At 45.0% G+C, this 17,699-nt stretch overlaps 1 protein-coding gene across 1 annotated transcript in view; it reads right to left on the bottom strand.

The window, feature by feature from the left end:
- The window catches only part of ccdc30 (coiled-coil domain containing 30), a 144,430-nt gene that overhangs the window by 82,223 nt on the left and 44,508 nt on the right, over positions 1-17,699 (bottom strand). The window contains exons 8-10 of the mRNA XM_041206244.1: positions 16,426-16,541; positions 4,381-4,470; positions 2,239-2,349 (exon numbers count right to left, since the gene is read on the bottom strand). Of these exons, the coding sequence (XP_041062178.1) occupies positions 2,239-2,349; positions 4,381-4,470; positions 16,426-16,541 (317 nt within the window). The remainder of the gene's footprint in view (positions 1-2,238; positions 2,350-4,380; positions 4,471-16,425; positions 16,542-17,699) is intronic.

Genomic DNA, 17,699 nt, shown 5'->3' with positions numbered 1-17,699 from the left:
GAAATATGTTGGCCATATAATTTCTAAATCTACCATTATGTTGTTTTCCTATGTATTAATCATTTCAGTTCCCAAACGTTAGTAAAACAATGCTTTTTAAGTGAAAAATATTGGGGCCAGTAAGCATCTTATTTCGAACCATGTGGTATTTTGAATCATCAGTCTTTAGCATAGCAACAATTTAATTATTTAATTCAAACCTATTAAAAACATGAATTACAGAAAACTTTACTTACTTCTGACTGGGGGATGGTATATAGAGGGACCACTACTTTTTTTTAATCTATATTAATAACCTAGACCTGGGTGTACAGGGCACAATTTCAAAATTTTACAATGATGCAAGACTTGGAAATATTGTGAACTGTGAGGAGGATAGTGATTGACTTCAAAAGGATATAGACTGGCTAGTGGAATGGGCAGGCACATGGCAAATGAAATTTAATGTAGGGAAGTGTGAAGTGATACATTTTGGTCAGAAGAATGAGGAGAGGTGACATAAAATGAAGGGTACAATTCTAAAGGCAATGCGGGAGCAGAGGGTCTATATGTGCATAAATCATTGAAGGTGGCAGGGCAGGTTGAGAAAGCATTAATAAATTATATTGATTTCCGGATTTTATAATAGGGGCACAGAGTACAAAAGGATATAAGTTATGAACCTTCATAAAACACTGGTTCAGCCTGAACAGGAAGGATGTGAAGGTTTTAGAAAGGGCGCAGAAAAGATTTACAAGAATGGTTCAGAGGATGAGAGACTTCAGTTATGTGGATACATTGGCAAAGCTGGAGCTGTTCTCCTTGGAGAGGAAATTTGTTAGACATGTTCAAAATCATGAGGGGCCTGGATAGTGTAAATGGAGAGGAACTGTTCTAATTGGCAGAAGGTCGAGAACCCCAAGGTGTTTAACAAAGGAACCAGATACGACATGAGGAAAACTTCTTTATGCAACAAGTGGATTGGATCTGAAATGCACAGCCTGAGCATGTGGTGGAGACAGATTCAATTGTGATTTTCAAAAGGGAACTGGATAATTATCTAAAGAGGAGAGATTTTATAGGGCTTCAGGGAAAAGGCAGGGGAGTGGAACTAGCTGAGTTGCTGTTGCAGAGAACTAACACAGAGACACTGTGCTGAATGGCGTCCTCCTGTGCTGTAACTATTCTATGATTCTAGTTTAGATACATTCAAGGAAATTGATAAACACAGGAGGAAGAAAGAAATTGAAGGTTACCCTGATAGCGTGATCAAGAAGGTTGAGAAGCTTGTATGGAACATAAACACCAACATAGATGAAGTGGGTCAAATGGCCTGTCTCCGTTCTGTAAATTCCATGAAAAGCTGCCAGCAAGGAATACAAACACTATATTGCATTTCACAGCTTCAGACCATCACCGCCAAGGAATTAATAAGAATTATTCTCTCCCTCCACCCTGTCACAGATTCTCTCCCCTACAGTCTCCAGTTACTCATCTATTCAGACGCCAGCACATCCCGCTTGTCCAGCTGCCTCACCTGTACCCCGCTCTTCTGGCTGCCTCTCCTGGTCCTTGGAACTTATCTTCAAAACTTACCTTCCTACTCTTTGCTGCTTGTTGAATCACAGGCTGGTTCCTCTCTGTATTTGCTGCTGATAGACTCATTAGTGATCCTATCAGCAGCAAGTGCAGGGAGAAACCAGTATGTGATTGGACGAGCAGCTTTACAGCATTTTTCAAAATATGTGTCACTTGAATGTCCAACAAGTTTGGCTGGCCACATTGAGGTAGGCAAGCCTGCTTTAAGTAGAAGTGCCAGAGCAGCACTCTGGCAGCACTATACCACTGGTGCTTTAGTCCCTGATGATAGAACATTCCAATTGGTTACAGTCTTGTATCACAATAGACAACAGACATGAGCATGGAGGTAATTAACACATCTTAGATACCCAGTCATATTTTGGGCAAAGATATGCTTTACACATCATTATTTTTCTTTAAATACTGTTCTTCTTAATGGTCTCCTGAATGTGGCAGCTCACTGATGCCACACCTGAGGGCCTTTCTTTATGTGGCTAGCCTAAATGTTTAGTGTCATGTTTTAAGGATACTGAGAAGGATTGTAACAACCCTACTTCTGACTGAGCAAAGAACAGGGGCGAAATCTGAGAACTTCCTAGTCTGTACAACTCAATGCCGTACCACTCCATGCACTATACACTGAGCCATGCAGGAAAGCAGGTTTACTTCACCCCTTACCTTATCAAAAGAACGTGAAGATGTATATGACTTTTTCTTCTTTCGAACAGATGACACTGGAATTTCTTTTACTGGTTGTTGCTGGGAATCCATCTGTTGGGCTGGTTCTCTCTGAGATGCAAAAAGGAAAGATTAAGAGAACTATGAGGAGAGACAGCAACCATTACTGAATGACAAGGAAAAAATCAAAATACTGCAGAAGCTGGAAATCTGAAATATAAACCAAAAGTGCCAGAAATACACAGTAGATCAGGCAGTGTTTGCAGAGAGAAACAGAGTTAACATTTCAGGTTGAGATCACCTTCCACCAGAACTCATCTTGATTTGAAATGTTAACTCTGTTTCTCTTCACAGATGCTACCTGATCTGCTGAGCACTTCCAGCATTTTTTGTTTTTTTTCTGAAAGACAAGGATTTGGCTCAGTAAATTCTGAGGTGAGACTTAATGCTGCGACTGAAGATTACACTTATTACAATAAAAATCTGGACCATTTTCTACTGCTCCTCAACATGTGCAGCAACCCAAATTTATGCTGAGCTCAGCAGCTAACCATTAACCTTCATTTTTACAATTTTGACCAGCTAACCTAACTCCACAGAACCCTAGCAGAATCCCACCACCACACTAAGCTAATCAGGTTTCAAACTCCACAATGAACCTGCTATTTTCATACTGAGCTCATGGAGCAGCCAAGTTCCACAATCAACCCAACAGTCGACCTACTTAATAATGAGAAGCAGCCACTTACCTTCATGCTGAACTAACCAACTGCCTGCTTTCCATGCTGATCCCACCAGACATTCTCCATGCTGAGCCCACCAGCCGCCCTCCTCCACGCTGAGCCCACCAGCCGCCCTCCTCCACGCTGAGACCACCAGCCGCCCTCCTCCACGCTGAGACCACCAGCCGCCCTCCTCCACGCTGAGACCACCAGCCGCCCTCCTCCACGCTGAGACCACCAGCCGCCCTCCTCCACGCTGAGACCACCAGCCGCCCTCCTCCACGCTGAGACCACCAGCCGCCCTCCTCCACGCTGAGACCACCAGCCGCCCTCCTCCACGCTGAGACCACCAGCCGCCCTCCTCCACGCTGAGACCACCAGCCGCCCTCCTCCACGCTGAGACCACCAGCCGCCCTCCTCCACGCTGAGACCACCAGCCGCCCTCCTCCACGCTGAGACCACCAGCCGCCCTCCTCCACGCTGAGACCACCAGCCGCCCTCCTCCACGCTGAGACCACCAGCCGCCCTCCTCCACGCTGAGACCACCAGCCGCCCTCCTCCACGCTGAGACCACCAGCCGCCCTCCTCCACGCTGAGACCACCAGCCGCCCTCCTCCACGCTGAGACCACCAGCCGCCCTCCTCCACGCTGAGACCACCAGCCGCCCTCCTCCACGCTGAGACCACCAGCCGCCCTCCTCCACGCTGAGACCACCAGCCGCCCTCCTCCACGCTGAGACCACCAGCCGCCCTCCTCCACGCTGAGACCACCAGCCGCCCTCCTCCACGCTGAGACCACCAGCCGCCCTCCTCCACGCTGAGACCACCAGCCGCCCTCCTCCACGCTGAGACCACCAGCCGCCCTCCTCCACGCTGAGACCATCAGTCGCCCTCCTCCACGCTGAGACCACCAGTCGCCCTCCTCCACGCTGAGACCACCAGTCGCCCTCCTCCACGCTGAGACCACCAGTCGCCCTCCTCCACGCTGAGACCACCAGTCGCCCTCCTCCACGCTGAGGCCAACAGTCACCCTCCTCCACGCTGAGGCCAACAGTCACCCTCCTCCACGCTGAGACCACCAGTCACCCTCCTCCATGCTGAGACCACCAGCCACCCTCCTCCATGCTGAGACCACCAGCCACCCTCCTCCATGCTGAGACCACCAGTCACCCTCCTCCATGCTGAGACCACCAGTCACCCTCCTCCAGGCTGAGACCACCAGCCGTCTTCGATGCTATCCCCAGCAACTGGACTACGTTGATAAAGAGCCCATAAATTAAAACCTAACCACATCATAGCACAGCAGCTCTGCACCAAGCATAGCTTTAAAAGAACAAACATTGCCACAAGGGGAAAAGCAGACTGTGAAACAGCAGGCATCATATAAACTGAAACTTGCTTAAGAAATTCCCACTATTTACCCTGGGTTGTGATTGCAGCTGATCCATTTTCTTCTGTGAAATACTGAATTGTTCTTTCTGCAATGGCTGGATTTTTTGAAGACTTTCAACCTATTGAGATACAACATAAAACAGTGTAGGACTTTACAATAAACACTTATTGAAATAAAGAGGGAGATAAGGCAAAAGAGAGGCAAAACAAAGTGTGAGAGCGAGAGAGAGAGGAGATGAAAGAGAGAGCAAGAAGGAGAAGGTGAGACAGAAAGAGAGAGAGGAACCGAGAGATAAAGAGAGAGAGAGGAGGCAAGAGAGAGAAGAGGCTGGTGACAGAGACGAGATGAGGCAGAGGGGAGGTGAGAGAGAGAGATGACAAAGGAGACGAGAGGAGAGGTGAGACAAGAGAGAGAGAGAGAAGGGGGTGAGTGGGGGGGAGGTGAGTGGGAGGGAAGGCAAGTGGGAGGGGAGGCAAAGAGGCCATTGTTAATTGTATATAAATAGTGTTGAATTGTATACAGGTGGTGGGCATTTACTCAGGATTCACTTATGATCCTATAAATAGGCACAGACTGAAACTATAGCTGTTGGGCTAATGTGTAATTGCAAGTAAATGCTTGTAAAAGTTGGCTCTAGTTCTATCCTTCACTATTGGCTTTCTTGAGTATAATGTGGTAACAAAGGATGGTTACCTAAAGGTGAAGATTGGAAAATTTGAAAAAAAATTCAGACTGAAAACTACAATCTTAGTAGCCATTGTGGAAAATGACAGAAAGATAGAGTATGATTACCTGCATCTTCGTTCCACTATTCATGCCTACTCTGACAAAGCTTGGTCTTTAATACTATCATTACCACTCCCTTTGCCTGTGTTCCATGACATCTTTGTCACTTTATCTCCCCAGTTCCCTAATCTATCCCTGACCTTCTCTTTTGCTCCCCCCTTTTTCAACAGCATAAAACCCATCACAGTCCTACCTCTTTTCAGTTCCAAAGCTGGACTTGAAATATTAACTCTGTTCCACTCTCCATAGATGCTGCCAGACTTGCTGAGTTTGTCCAGCACTTTCTGTTTTATATCAGAGCTTTAGCATCCACAGTATTTTTCTTTTATTATATGATTGCCATCTGATGTTCTAGGGAATCACGTGTCTAATTGAAGAATTAAGTGGATATGTGGATATGGGTTACTTACCTACAAGAGTATTTTGTGAACTGGATGCTCCTGAGCTGGATCGTGATGGAAGTATAGGCCTTGAGACTTTGAATGAAAGTTATAAGAAAGATGATCTGTTTAAAATCTAAGAGGCATGGTCAGACTTTAAAAGATTTTGAAAGACAGATAACCATTCTATGGAAGAGTACATCATGAAAAACACTGTCAAAAGAAAGTCATAATTTTCTGAACATGGGGCAAGTGGATCCAGTGGCAATATGTTTGTCAACATCATAGAATGTTACATCGAAGGGAAAGGGGCACCAGAAAGGCAGAGAAGTATGTGGATGGATGACATTAAAGACTGACTTCTGGGCACGGACTATGCCCGATTAAAAAGGACTGCTAGAGATAGAGATGTGTGGAAAACCACGATTAGCAATCTTTGTACAATCAAGGATGCTACATGAAGAGAGTTAAAAGATTAAAGATTAATGACATTAAATTAAATGGATCCCTGGATCAGTACCAGTGTGTGAATTGTTGGACTGTACGAAGGCATCTCATACGGACAGGCTTCTGTTAGAAAAGATGTTTGCAGCCTTGAAAAATATCCTGGGGAAACTGTGATTTCCTGTAGCCTACATGGAATAAGTGGCACATTCTGTGGTAATCAAAGAATTGACTCAATAATTGCCAGATTTCAAAATGTTCCAGATACTGGACATATGTGTCAATACAACGGAAGAATTCAAGACTGGCAGAATGACGATGAAAGCACCTTTTGCAGATCTAGCTGTCACAGCAGAAAACAGAATTGGAACACAAATAATAGGCCAATGATTCCCAGGAATGCTAAAGGAACAGTTAATGGGTGAGTCAGGTGAGTCTTGAAATTTTATAATGCTGCGAACTGTCCTAATCAAAAAGGCAGCGTCCTCAAAATGAACATGACAAAGAGAATTCTAAGGAAGAGGATAAAGATAAAGATGAATCAGGACAATTTTTTTTAATAGTCACAGGGGTTTTAGTCCTGTGGATGAAATCTCAAATTGCTTTATGTGCTATATGATAGTTCTCCTGTTCAGAGTCACAGAAATCTACAGCCAAAGAAAAAGGCCCTTCGGCCCATCGAATCTGCACCGGTCAAGCAAATACCTAACTATTCTAATTCCATTTTCCAGCACTAGGCCCATAGCCTCGTATGCCATGGCATCGCAAGTGCACATCCAAATACTTCTTAAATGTTATGAGGGTTTCTGCCTCTACCGCCCTTTCAGGCAGTGAGTTCCAGATTCCCACCACCCTCTGGGTGAAAAAATTCTTCCTCACAGCCCCTCTAAACCTCCTGCCCCTTACCTTAAATCTATGCCCCCTGGTTATTGATCCCTCCACCAAGGGGAAAAGTTCCTTCCTGTCTACCCTATCTATGCCCCTCATAAGTTTATATACCTCAGTCATGTCCCCTCTCAATCTCCTCTGCTTCAGGGAAAATAACTCCAGTCTATTCAATCTCTCCTCACAACTAAAACTCTCCAGCCCAGGCAACATCCTGGTAAATCTCCTCTGTACTCTATCTAGTGCAATCACATCCTTCCTATAATGCGGATTCCAGAACTGTACACAATACTCTAGCTGTGGCCTAACCAGTGTTTTATACAGTTCCAGCATAAACTCTCTGCTCTTATATTCATTCGATCCCTTGGCTAATAAAGGCAAGTATCCCATATGCCTTCTTAACCACCTTATCTACCTGTCCCGCTATCTAGAAGATAGCAGAATTAGTTCATTTTTTTCTGCATATTTGAATGCATTACATGCAGGAAGATTGGCTTTCTTCATAGCTGAGTTTGCGGATAAAACTCGGAGACCACTGAGGCATCACATAAGATGGTCTGAGATCGAATTTAATTCAGCAGACAAACTAATAGGTCATGATGATATGATCATACTTTTTGAACATGGCAACCAGATTGTTAAGACTCATCCTCATGATTAATCAGAATTAATTACAAAATCTCAGATGTTAAGCAGCAGACAGAGCTAAATGAGGCACCCTCTACCTCAAGTGTTTGTGTCCAGTGATGAAGCTCCTGAGGAACTTCCTCCTGAAAGGTCACTAATCAGAAATGTTAACTCTGTTCCTCTCTCCACAGATGCTGCTTGACCTGCTGAGTATTTCCAACATTTTCTGCTTTTATTATTAAAGGAAATTAGACAGTTAGGAATTAGAGAGCATGGAGCGTATTCTGGGGTATTAGATAAGGGGCAAGCAGCTTTGTCACATCGATTGATAAAAATTGAAAAAATACATGAAGATAGGACTTGTAAGGCTGGAGCAAGGCTAATTGCTAGGGGTTTTGAAGAGGAACTGGGTGATACAGATGTTATAAAGGACTCTGCAACAGCTTATGGGAGTATCAACTGATATAAAGGCTGCATTTCTACAGGGTGATACTTTTCAGAATATTTCTGAAGTTGCTAAAAGAGGCAGCAGATGCAGAAGGGAAACTATGGAAACTAAACAAATGTGGTGTTTCCAGGGTATGTTATTTTTTGATAAGATCTGATTTGCTGAAAATAGTTTTGTGTTCTATCCCACAAGGTCTTTGGTATCATAAAGGAAAACTTTCAGGAATCTTCATGGTGCATGTTGATGACTTCTAGTACTGATATACCTATTTCTTTCATTTTCCTCAAATCATTGACATCTAGAGCTACACCTTCTTGAACAATCCAGTCATTCGTATGTTGTACTCATCTTCATCAATGAGACAGTAATTGTTATGACAGTTCAGTCCTCCTGTTATGAAAGCTTCTAACATTCACATATTTAGTCTTTAATAAGTTAAACCTGTCCTTCACACACTTCTTTCCTTAATTGATATTTCTGTTCATTTGCTTTCCTCCCTGCGTTACACATGTTCAAATTCCACCAAAGCCCTGTTTACACTGTTCCACAAGGACATCCTTCCATCTGAACATTTCCCCCTACCATTGCTCCCAAACTTGCCTAATGTGTTTTGATGTAAAGCTCTCCTTGCTGCACCATTACCGTCACCACTCATTGATGTATTTAGTTTGTTTACACCAAATTGATTCAATACAGGCAATAATCCTGAAATCTTCTAAATCCCCCTGCAAGACCTCCAACCTGCTCTTTTCTATGTCACTGGTTCCAAGAGAACCACAATTTATGACCAGTTCCCTCCCTTTCCAAAAAGGCAAACCACCTGCAACTTTGGGTAAACACCAGCAAGAGTCTGCAACGTCAGGAAACAGAGAGTGAGTGAATGGGTAAAGAGTGTTTTTTTTAAAAGAAATGGAGCAAACCTAAGTTATTCTTTTCTTTATGCTTCCCAATAGGGGCAGTGGTGAGTCACTCCCTTGTCACTCTTACCTTTTCTCAGCCAATTCTGGTCGTTTTCATGATTTCCACTGGAATCATGTCAAGTTGGTGAAAATAGCCATAAATATTCTACCGATTTGATTAGCATCACTTGTGCAAGGAAATACCAGTGGAAATAAAACCATATTTCCAGAGACGCACATCACAATGGCAGTGACATCACAGAGCAGTTGTTAAATATCTCCACTGGTGGTGCTGACACAACCCAGTGGTTTTCAAACTTTCTTTTGTAGGGACCTGCCTCAATTCCGAAGGACAATGTCTCTGATCCAAAAGGGAAATAGTGCTATGACTACATGAAACATTGCATCAGTATGCAGCAACAGAAATAATACAGAAATCTAATGATCTGAGGAACCAACCCTGGAATCCCTTTCCAGGGCCCCAATCAATACTTATGACATGACCATTGGGCGATATTGTTATGTCACAGTGACCAAGTTTCTATTTATACCATTAGTTTGAAATGGCAAAATATTCTTTAAGAAGTATTGGGAATTCTACAGATAAGTTATCTAAATTCTTTATGACATTAGCTTTCTTGTCCCCTACTCCAAATTTTGTCCTGAAGAGGCTGCCTCTTGCTGAGGTTCAATTTTCTACTTCGGAGACCAAGTGCAGTGGCAGGTGTGAAAAGTGATGTGTTTCTTGCCAGCCAGCGAGCAGGTTTCCACACCAGATCATTCGCTTTCTAGCTCATTACATACGCATGAACATGAAGCACATCATATCTCATGGTGGGCCGGGCTGGGATTTGTCTGCCCTGCTGTTACCTCATTGGCTCGTATATCCGGGTGCCATATTCAAACCACACCCATGCATGTCATTCACTCTCTGCAGCCTGGGACGGGTCGTAGTGAGTGATGTCCCCAAAAGGTAAGAAGCCTACTGCCCCCAAGTTCAGCGACTATGTGCTGAGGGCACTTCTTGTCACAGTTGATGGCAGAAGGAGGTCCACCAACCTCAACATGCCGGCTTGGGAGTAGATCGCCAGGGCAGTCAGCACCAACGCACCTCAGAGGAAGACCGCCATCCAGTGCAGGAACAGGACGAATGATCTCATCTGCTCCGTCAGGGCAAGTCAACCTTCTCCTCACTCTCAACTCACACTCTCACAAGCCCATTGGGCATTCGCAGGGTTACAGTCCACAGGGATCTCACACATTGGCAGCACAAAGGACATCACCACTCACTCTCTCATACACACTTTGGCATCCTCGTCTCTTCTCACATCCTGTACAGCTCCCGTCCTCAGCACTTACACAGATCCACTTGGCACATAAAGAAGTCAGGCATCCTTATCATCTACCTTGGCATCCATCCAGCTCACAGTCTGTCCATTTGTCATTATGCAGACAAGATCACCCACAACAAAAAGAGATCCCAGACCGGAGTGAGGATGTCTGAGCTGAGGGCCCTCACCACCTTTGAAGAGTGTGCAGCAGAGCTGGCTGGGGAGGACTGGGACCGTACCTGCGCCAAGGATGAAACCAGCATTACCCAATCCATCAACAGCTCATTGGTCATCCAACGAAACGGAGTGCTTTATAATACTATTGACTATGCAGTCAAATCACTCATTATCTCTCCTCTCTCTGACAGGCATCAGCAGCAAAAAGAAAAAGCTCACCGCCAGCCAGCCCATCAGCCCCAGCCCCCAGACCACCTTGGATGAGGATCCTGAGGATTCACTAGATGAAGAGCCATCACAACAATCACCCGCACCCTCCACCAGCACAGAGACACATCTCAATGGGACCTAGTTTTAGAGCAGGTCACCATCTGGTGAGCACAGCACAGATTTGGGTCCACAGCATGTGGAGGCAGGGACATCCAAGGTCATTGACACTCGGAGGACTGCTGGAGGCCAGGCTCCTGCAGAGTCAAAGTCAGATGATGAGCCTCTGGACTCTGCCCTCACACAGATGTTGCAGCTGCAAAGACAGACACAAGAATATTAGGTAAGGTTGTCAGATGCCATCACTAGCTTGCAACGGACCATGGAGGAGTCCGTCTGTGTTCAGTCTGATGTCATTGCGCTGACATCCCAGCACACTGAGGTCAACACTGGTAGGATGGCGAAGGCCTTGGATACCTTTGTCCAGTACATTGCACCTGATATGCACTAGAACCAGCACTCCATTACTCTTGTCACAGGCAGGATCCATCAGTGGCTAAGCAAGAGGTGGATGGGGCAACCTGGCCTCACTCCAGGTGCCCCTTCTCCTCAAGGAGTCATGCAGGGGCCTTCATGCACCCATAGGGAGGAGGACTGTCAGCTGGACACCCCGGGGCCATCCACCTAGGTGACTCCAAGAGTGTCCAGCCGAACCCAATCCCCTCTGCCTGTGACCCCACCGTATGCAACTCCACAGGTGGAGGGTTCATCTGCCCCACAGCAGAAGACCCAAAATAGGCCTGGGAACTCCAGGCCTCAGGACACCTGCCAAGGTCATCACAGACGACAAGGTGTAGCAATCAGTAGGCTGCCTCTACCTCTGCTGTGGATGTCAGGGAAGCACCTAGATGTAACGGTAGCTTAAAAAAATTAAGAAACACTAAGAGCACAAAGGTAGCACGGGTGTCCACAATCTGTATAGAAAATGCACTAATGTAATTAGACTTTGACTCATTCCACTCCTCATGTTGTGTATGCCTCTTCCATTTGATGAAATGCTCCATGGTCTGTCAAGTGTCACAGATGCTCCCCTCCTCTCAGATGTCCCATCATCTGCCTCCGCTCTATGGTGTCTAGCAACAGCTCATTACAGAGCCTGATCGTTCTCTGCGCAGTTTCGACGAGTGAAGCCTCTGCCTCTAAGAAAGTTGTGGTTGGCCAAGGCATCTCTGAGACCTGCTTCAGAGGTTCATGTAATGTTGCCTCATGAGTTTAGAAATGGAGGCTGCTCTAGTCCCCCAATGCTTCTGCACTGTAGAGTGCTCAATGTGGATCTTACAGGATTGAACATCAACACATTGAACAGCATATAGTCAGTGCATCTTTCAATAGCCTCCATGTAATTTTCATAACCCTTGAGTGTGCTTCATATGGACCCAAATTGAGCTCCTGTCTGCCTGCAGCATTATCTCATGTCCGTGTGTACATCTGAACATCACCTTCCAACCTCCATGATTTAGAGCTATGAGCCACACTGACAGACATTGAGCCTTGAGATTCCTGCTAGATCGTTAAAACTGTGAGACCCAGGAGTTGTGTGCGGAGGCCCCAGATACCTGACTTGGACATGGGAAGATGCAGCTCTAGGTCATAAGATTAGCATTGAGATGGTCAATCGACATGGCAATGTGCAACTTATCACATCGGTGTGCCTGGGTTCTGTGTGCGTTTGTCAGACTGTTGGAATGAAAATGTGGAGGTCTCAAATGGGATCAGAGCGAGTCTCCAAGACATCTGATATGTGCTCTTTACTACCAATGATTGGGGTGCTTAAGGCCCAGATGGAGTGTCATTTTCTTTCCAGTCCATAAACGCCATGACTCCAAACAGAGGCATGGTCATGAGTGCTAGACAGATATCAGACTATGCTATTCCTGAAGGTTTCACGGTCCACTGAAAGGTGAGCTGAAGTGCAGCCTTGCATCCATTACTGAGAGTTATAGGTGACTGCATCCTGAAGTTGTATCTAACGCTGGGGACTGAGTATGATGATGAAGCCTGAACACTTGTCTTGCCTGAATGATTGCCTATGCGGACAAAATGCAGTGCGGATTCAGAATTGATCTCACTCATGAATGTGAGAACCACTGAATGATGATTGTCCTCCATGAGGCTCCTTGCCAGACTGCAGACATATTTCCATAAGAGCACTGAGGATTGCAGTGCTCCTCCTGCTTCTTGAAGGCTGCCATGGGAGTGGAATGTTGGTAAGATGCTTGAAGAGGCTACTCCATCTCAAATCTGCACAAAAAATGTCATTTGCTGTTACTATCCCATAACAGCAAGGTCACATGCTCCTGAGGCTGTTGTACCTTCCAAAGATGAGGATATTATGACACAAGATTGTCACTCTTCATTCAGAGTGCTGCGTTGACCTGATTGACAAGATGATAAGCTGGAACCAGCATGGAGGACACTGATAAAAAAGGCTCATACGAGCTAGTCGTCATCATCCTCCTGGAACCTGGCAGCTATAAGCATGTCATGTGCACTCCTGCCTCAAATGGCCCATGCTATGGCCTCTTCCTCTGAAACCTCGTCCTCATTGAGCTCAGCCTTCTTGATGTCCTCTTCATCGGAGGAGACATGCAGCTCCTCCATCTCTCCATCTGACAACTCATCCCTCCTTTGGTGTGCACCCCCAAGTCATGTGTCTGTGTGATCTCGTCCCCAGTTATCCCCCCATTCAAGCCTTTGCCCTCCAATCCCTTCCACCACCCTCCCACCTTCCCGCTGGTCGCATGTGATAACCCTTGGCTCTGACCCCACCTAAGTTCCCACTGTTCTTGCCTACGGAGTCAGTGCAGCTGTGAGTGCAGTGTAATGAAAAGTAGGCGAACATACCTTGAAGTCACGAATGAAGTGGTGCTCGTCAGTGCCACAGTCGTGATTCATGCAGGTCTAATTAGCCGTTATCAATTGTGTGTGTATTCTGATAGAGTGCCTTGAGTTTTGTCTTTATATTATTTTTGCAACATCTAGCCTCATCTCCTGGTGCATGAACTCTTAAGTTTGTACACTCTGTTCTTCCCTGCCACACAAATTATCAATTCCCTGATTGCTACCTTGTTCTCTTGCCTTGTTCTCTCTCTTTACTTTATCATACCTTCCCTCATTTGATCCCTCACCCCCACTATTTAGTTTAAAGCCCTCTCTACTGCCCTAGTTATGCAACTTGCCAGAACATTGGTCCCAGGTGAAGACCATCCTAACAGTGCAGCTCCCACTCTTTCCAGTCTTGGTGCCAGTGCCCCATGAATCAAAACCAATGTCTCCCACGCCAATCTTTGAGCCATGTATTTAACTCTCTAATCTTATTTAATCCATTTGAATTTGCTCGCAGCTCAGGTAATAATCCAGAAATGATTACCATTGAAGTTGTTAATTTAGTCTCTAAGCAGAGCCTCTTTCCTTGTCTTCTCTATGCCGTTGGTACCTACATTGACCACAACAGCTGAATCCTCCCCATCCCACTGGAAGCTCTTCTCCAGCCCAGAGCAGATGTCCTGAACTCTGGCACCCGGCAGGCTCTGACTTGCAGCTGCAGAGAACAGTTTCTATCTCCCTAACTATGCCATCCCCTACTACTACGACATTTCTATTAACTCCTCTCACTTGAACAGCTTCCTGAGCCATGGTGCCAAGGCCAGTTCGCTCATCCACCCTGCAACCTCCATTTTTGTCCATACAGGCTGCAAAACTGCGAACCTCTTGGACAATTGCAAGGGTTGAGGCTCCTCCACTTCTATCTTCTTGATCCCCATACCTGCCTCACTCGCAGTAAGACCCTCCTGTTCCTGACCATGGACCAAATCAGACGACCCTCTCCTAAGCGGTGTGACTGCTTTCTGGAACCAAAATTCCAAGTAACTTTTCCCCTCCCTGATGTGTCGCAGTGCCTGCAGCTGGGCCTCTAGCTCAATGACTTTGAGCCTAAGTTCCTCCAGCTGCAGACTCTTACTGATACAGATGTGTTTGCCTTGGATCACACAGGTGTCCACAACTTCCACATTTTCCAGCCACCACATTTCACCTGCCCTACCATCTTCAAAAGTATTTAATTATTTATTTGTTTTACTGATTAAATTTTAATGAATGTCTCTAGTCTGTGCTAATATTAGTATTTCAATAAATGCTCCACTTATCCTGATTAAAATTCCCTAGTTAAGATAAATAGGAACACTTAACAGCCAATCTAATAAAATTTACCACTATTAGTAAACCTTTCTGCTACTAATAGAACCTTACAATTACTAAAATTACTCAAGTTTTGAAAGATAAATGAGAAAAATACTCACCAGCCAATCAACTACCTGTTTTCCTGTGGCATCACACTTTGATTTTTCTCAGACTGGACTGGGCTGGATAGGTCTTTTAGGTGCTGCTGCCTGCCTCTGGGTCTTCCTCTCTCCTCTTAAATCCTGCTGCCTGCCTCTGGGTCCTCCTCTCTCCTCTTAAATCCTGCTGCCTGCCTCTGGGTCCTCCTCTCTCCCACTCTTTTAGGTGCTGCTGTCTGTTTCTTGGTCCTCCTCTCTCCTGCCCTTTTAAGTTGAGCTGCCTGTCTCTCGGTCCTCCTCTCTTCAAGGTTAGGAAGATTTTTGCCTTCACTGTTGGGGTGGGAGATGGAGTGCAAATCACATGATTTTTCACAGAACATGTCTAATCTTCCTTCCATTAAGATCAATGGAATAAAAATGAGCTGGTTCTATCAAGAACCTACAATTTATCTCACTGCCAGGTGATGGAGTGAAAATTTACCCTGAAGCGTTCAACAAATACAAGATAAACTAAATTTCCCATTGCTGCCCTTTCCCAGCTCTAGCCTCCAATCTCTCTCCCCATAAATAATCATTCTCTTCTTTCCCCTTATTCTTTTGAAGCTACAAAAGTACACGCTCCACATACAACATTCTTCCTCCCCGCATCCTCACGACAGCAAAATGACTATTTAATACACTGTCTCCTACTCCAACATAGGCCTGGATTTTTGAGGATTCCCATAGTCTCTTATAGACTTCACGTCAACTAAATGTCAACTCATGACCCCCACCCACCCCAATGACACCTCATACTCTCCAAGCCAACTCATGGCCCTTCCATGACCATTCACCCAAAATTTACCATATACAGGACCAATGAACCTATAGTAACAATGGCATGTGTGGAACTGCTTAGGAAAAAAAAGCAGTCATTCATAATTCTTGGGAAAAAAACTGATGTTCTACAACCCTATAAAGGTGTTGATCAAACAGACCATTAATGTATCAATGAATAGAAGCTTTAAGCACTTTGCACCTCTTAATCTTATGCAAATAAATATTGTGACATTGACAAAAGAGATCACAGAAAAAAGTAACATTAGAATCACATAAAGATGTTGATCAAGCAAAGTCAATCATTCTCTCAGGGCCCAGTCTCACAAAAGGATTACCTCTGTGAGAGTCCTGTTTATGCAATTTAGTGCTAGACAAAGAGGGACCCTCCCCCGGGAGCCCTTCAGGTTTGCTTTTCAGGCATCCTGTGGGGGTGACTGCCCTGTGAGCTGCTGGTTAAATACCAACAGTGGTGGGATTATGCCCTTAAGTGGGCATTAATTACCCAGTTAAGTGCCTCAATTGGCAGCCAAGTGGGATGGCTGCCCATGTGCCTTCTGTCACTGACATAATTGGGACAGAGGCAGGGAGACAGCAGGTTTCCCACCCATCCCCTCCCATCTGATTAAATGCCCTCCCTGCCTTCAAACTTGCCTCGGGGAGGGCATTCAATTCCACCCATTGTATTCGAGTGCATTATAACAAAAGTGTGACTATCTTGCTGCAAGTTACTTACTGTTTCTAAAAGGGATTTTCGTTCTAAGTCCAATGCTCGTACACGATCGCGTAATGCCAGGATTTCTTCATCCAGTTTGCTGTTCTGTTCTTTGGCTTTATTCAGTTCCATGAAGTCTGTGAAAAAAACAAGGAGATTTGAATCTTTGTCAGTCGTCTCTTCTACAGGCTTTTTCTCTTCTACAGGCAATTCCTTCTTCTCTAAAATCAATTCCTTCTCTTCTCCAGTCAATTCCTTCTCTTCTCCAGTCAATTCCTTCTCTTCTCCAGTCAATTCCTTCTCTTCTCCAGTCAATTCCTTCTCTTCTCCAGTCAATTCCTTCTCTTCTCCAGTCAATTCCTTCTCTTCTCCAGTCAATTCCTTCTCTTCTCCAGTCAATTCCTTCTCTTCTCCAGTCAATTCCTTCTCTTCTCCAGTCAATTCCTTCTCTTCTCCAGTCAATTCCTTCTGTTTTCCAGCCAATTCCTTCGCTTTTCCAGCCAATTTCTTGTGTTTTCTACTGAACTTCTTCTGTTTTCCAGGTGCTTCCTCTTCTTTTACAGGCTGCTTCTCTTCTATTAAATCTGGATTGTCCATGATTCAGCTTGGAAGTTCACATTGCCCCAAAATATTTACATTAATCCGTCAAGGAAAAAGCAGAATATCTAGGGGCAATTTCTGGATCATCATTAGCCTGATGGTTGCCTTCAGCCATATGGCCGTGAGCCGTCAACAATCAACAAGCTGCTGTTTAAACAGCCCTTGCTGCCTTCAACTAACATAGCCGACATGCAGCTGTGAGGTCATGCTTTATGATGCAAAAATGTTCTTTCTCCTTTTTTTGAAGACTGGTTACTTTCAGCTTGGGTCCTCCAAACACAGAACGGTTGAATTCAATTGTGAGCACATAAATGTTTCTGTATATATGGCTTATGAGCACTTTCCAAATGCAGAGATCAATCATGCTAAGCCATAAGATAACTACACATACACCATGGTTTGTTTTTTAAAAAAGGTGAGTGTCCTTTTACCCATTTGACTTGATGTTAGATAGTGAACTCCATGTGACTACATCATTGTACCGTCAACAAAACCAATGAGGTTAGCCTCACTTTAGTGACTTTTAATTTTCTTCCTGCAACAATTTGCCCCCTCATCTCTTTTCCTCTCCTGAAGGTAATGTGTATTGTTGGGCTAAAGTTTTATAAACAAGAAAGATCAGAGTCCGAAGTTGAGGACGATCAGGAGGCACAAAGAGCCAACATCAGGAGACTGGGACTCAGAGAGATCAGAGG

Source organism: Carcharodon carcharias, chromosome 15 (assembly GCF_017639515.1).
Source record: "Carcharodon carcharias isolate sCarCar2 chromosome 15, sCarCar2.pri, whole genome shotgun sequence".
Taxonomy (NCBI): domain Eukaryota; kingdom Metazoa; phylum Chordata; class Chondrichthyes; order Lamniformes; family Lamnidae; genus Carcharodon; species Carcharodon carcharias.
This window is presented reverse-complemented; position numbering and strand designations above follow the sequence as displayed.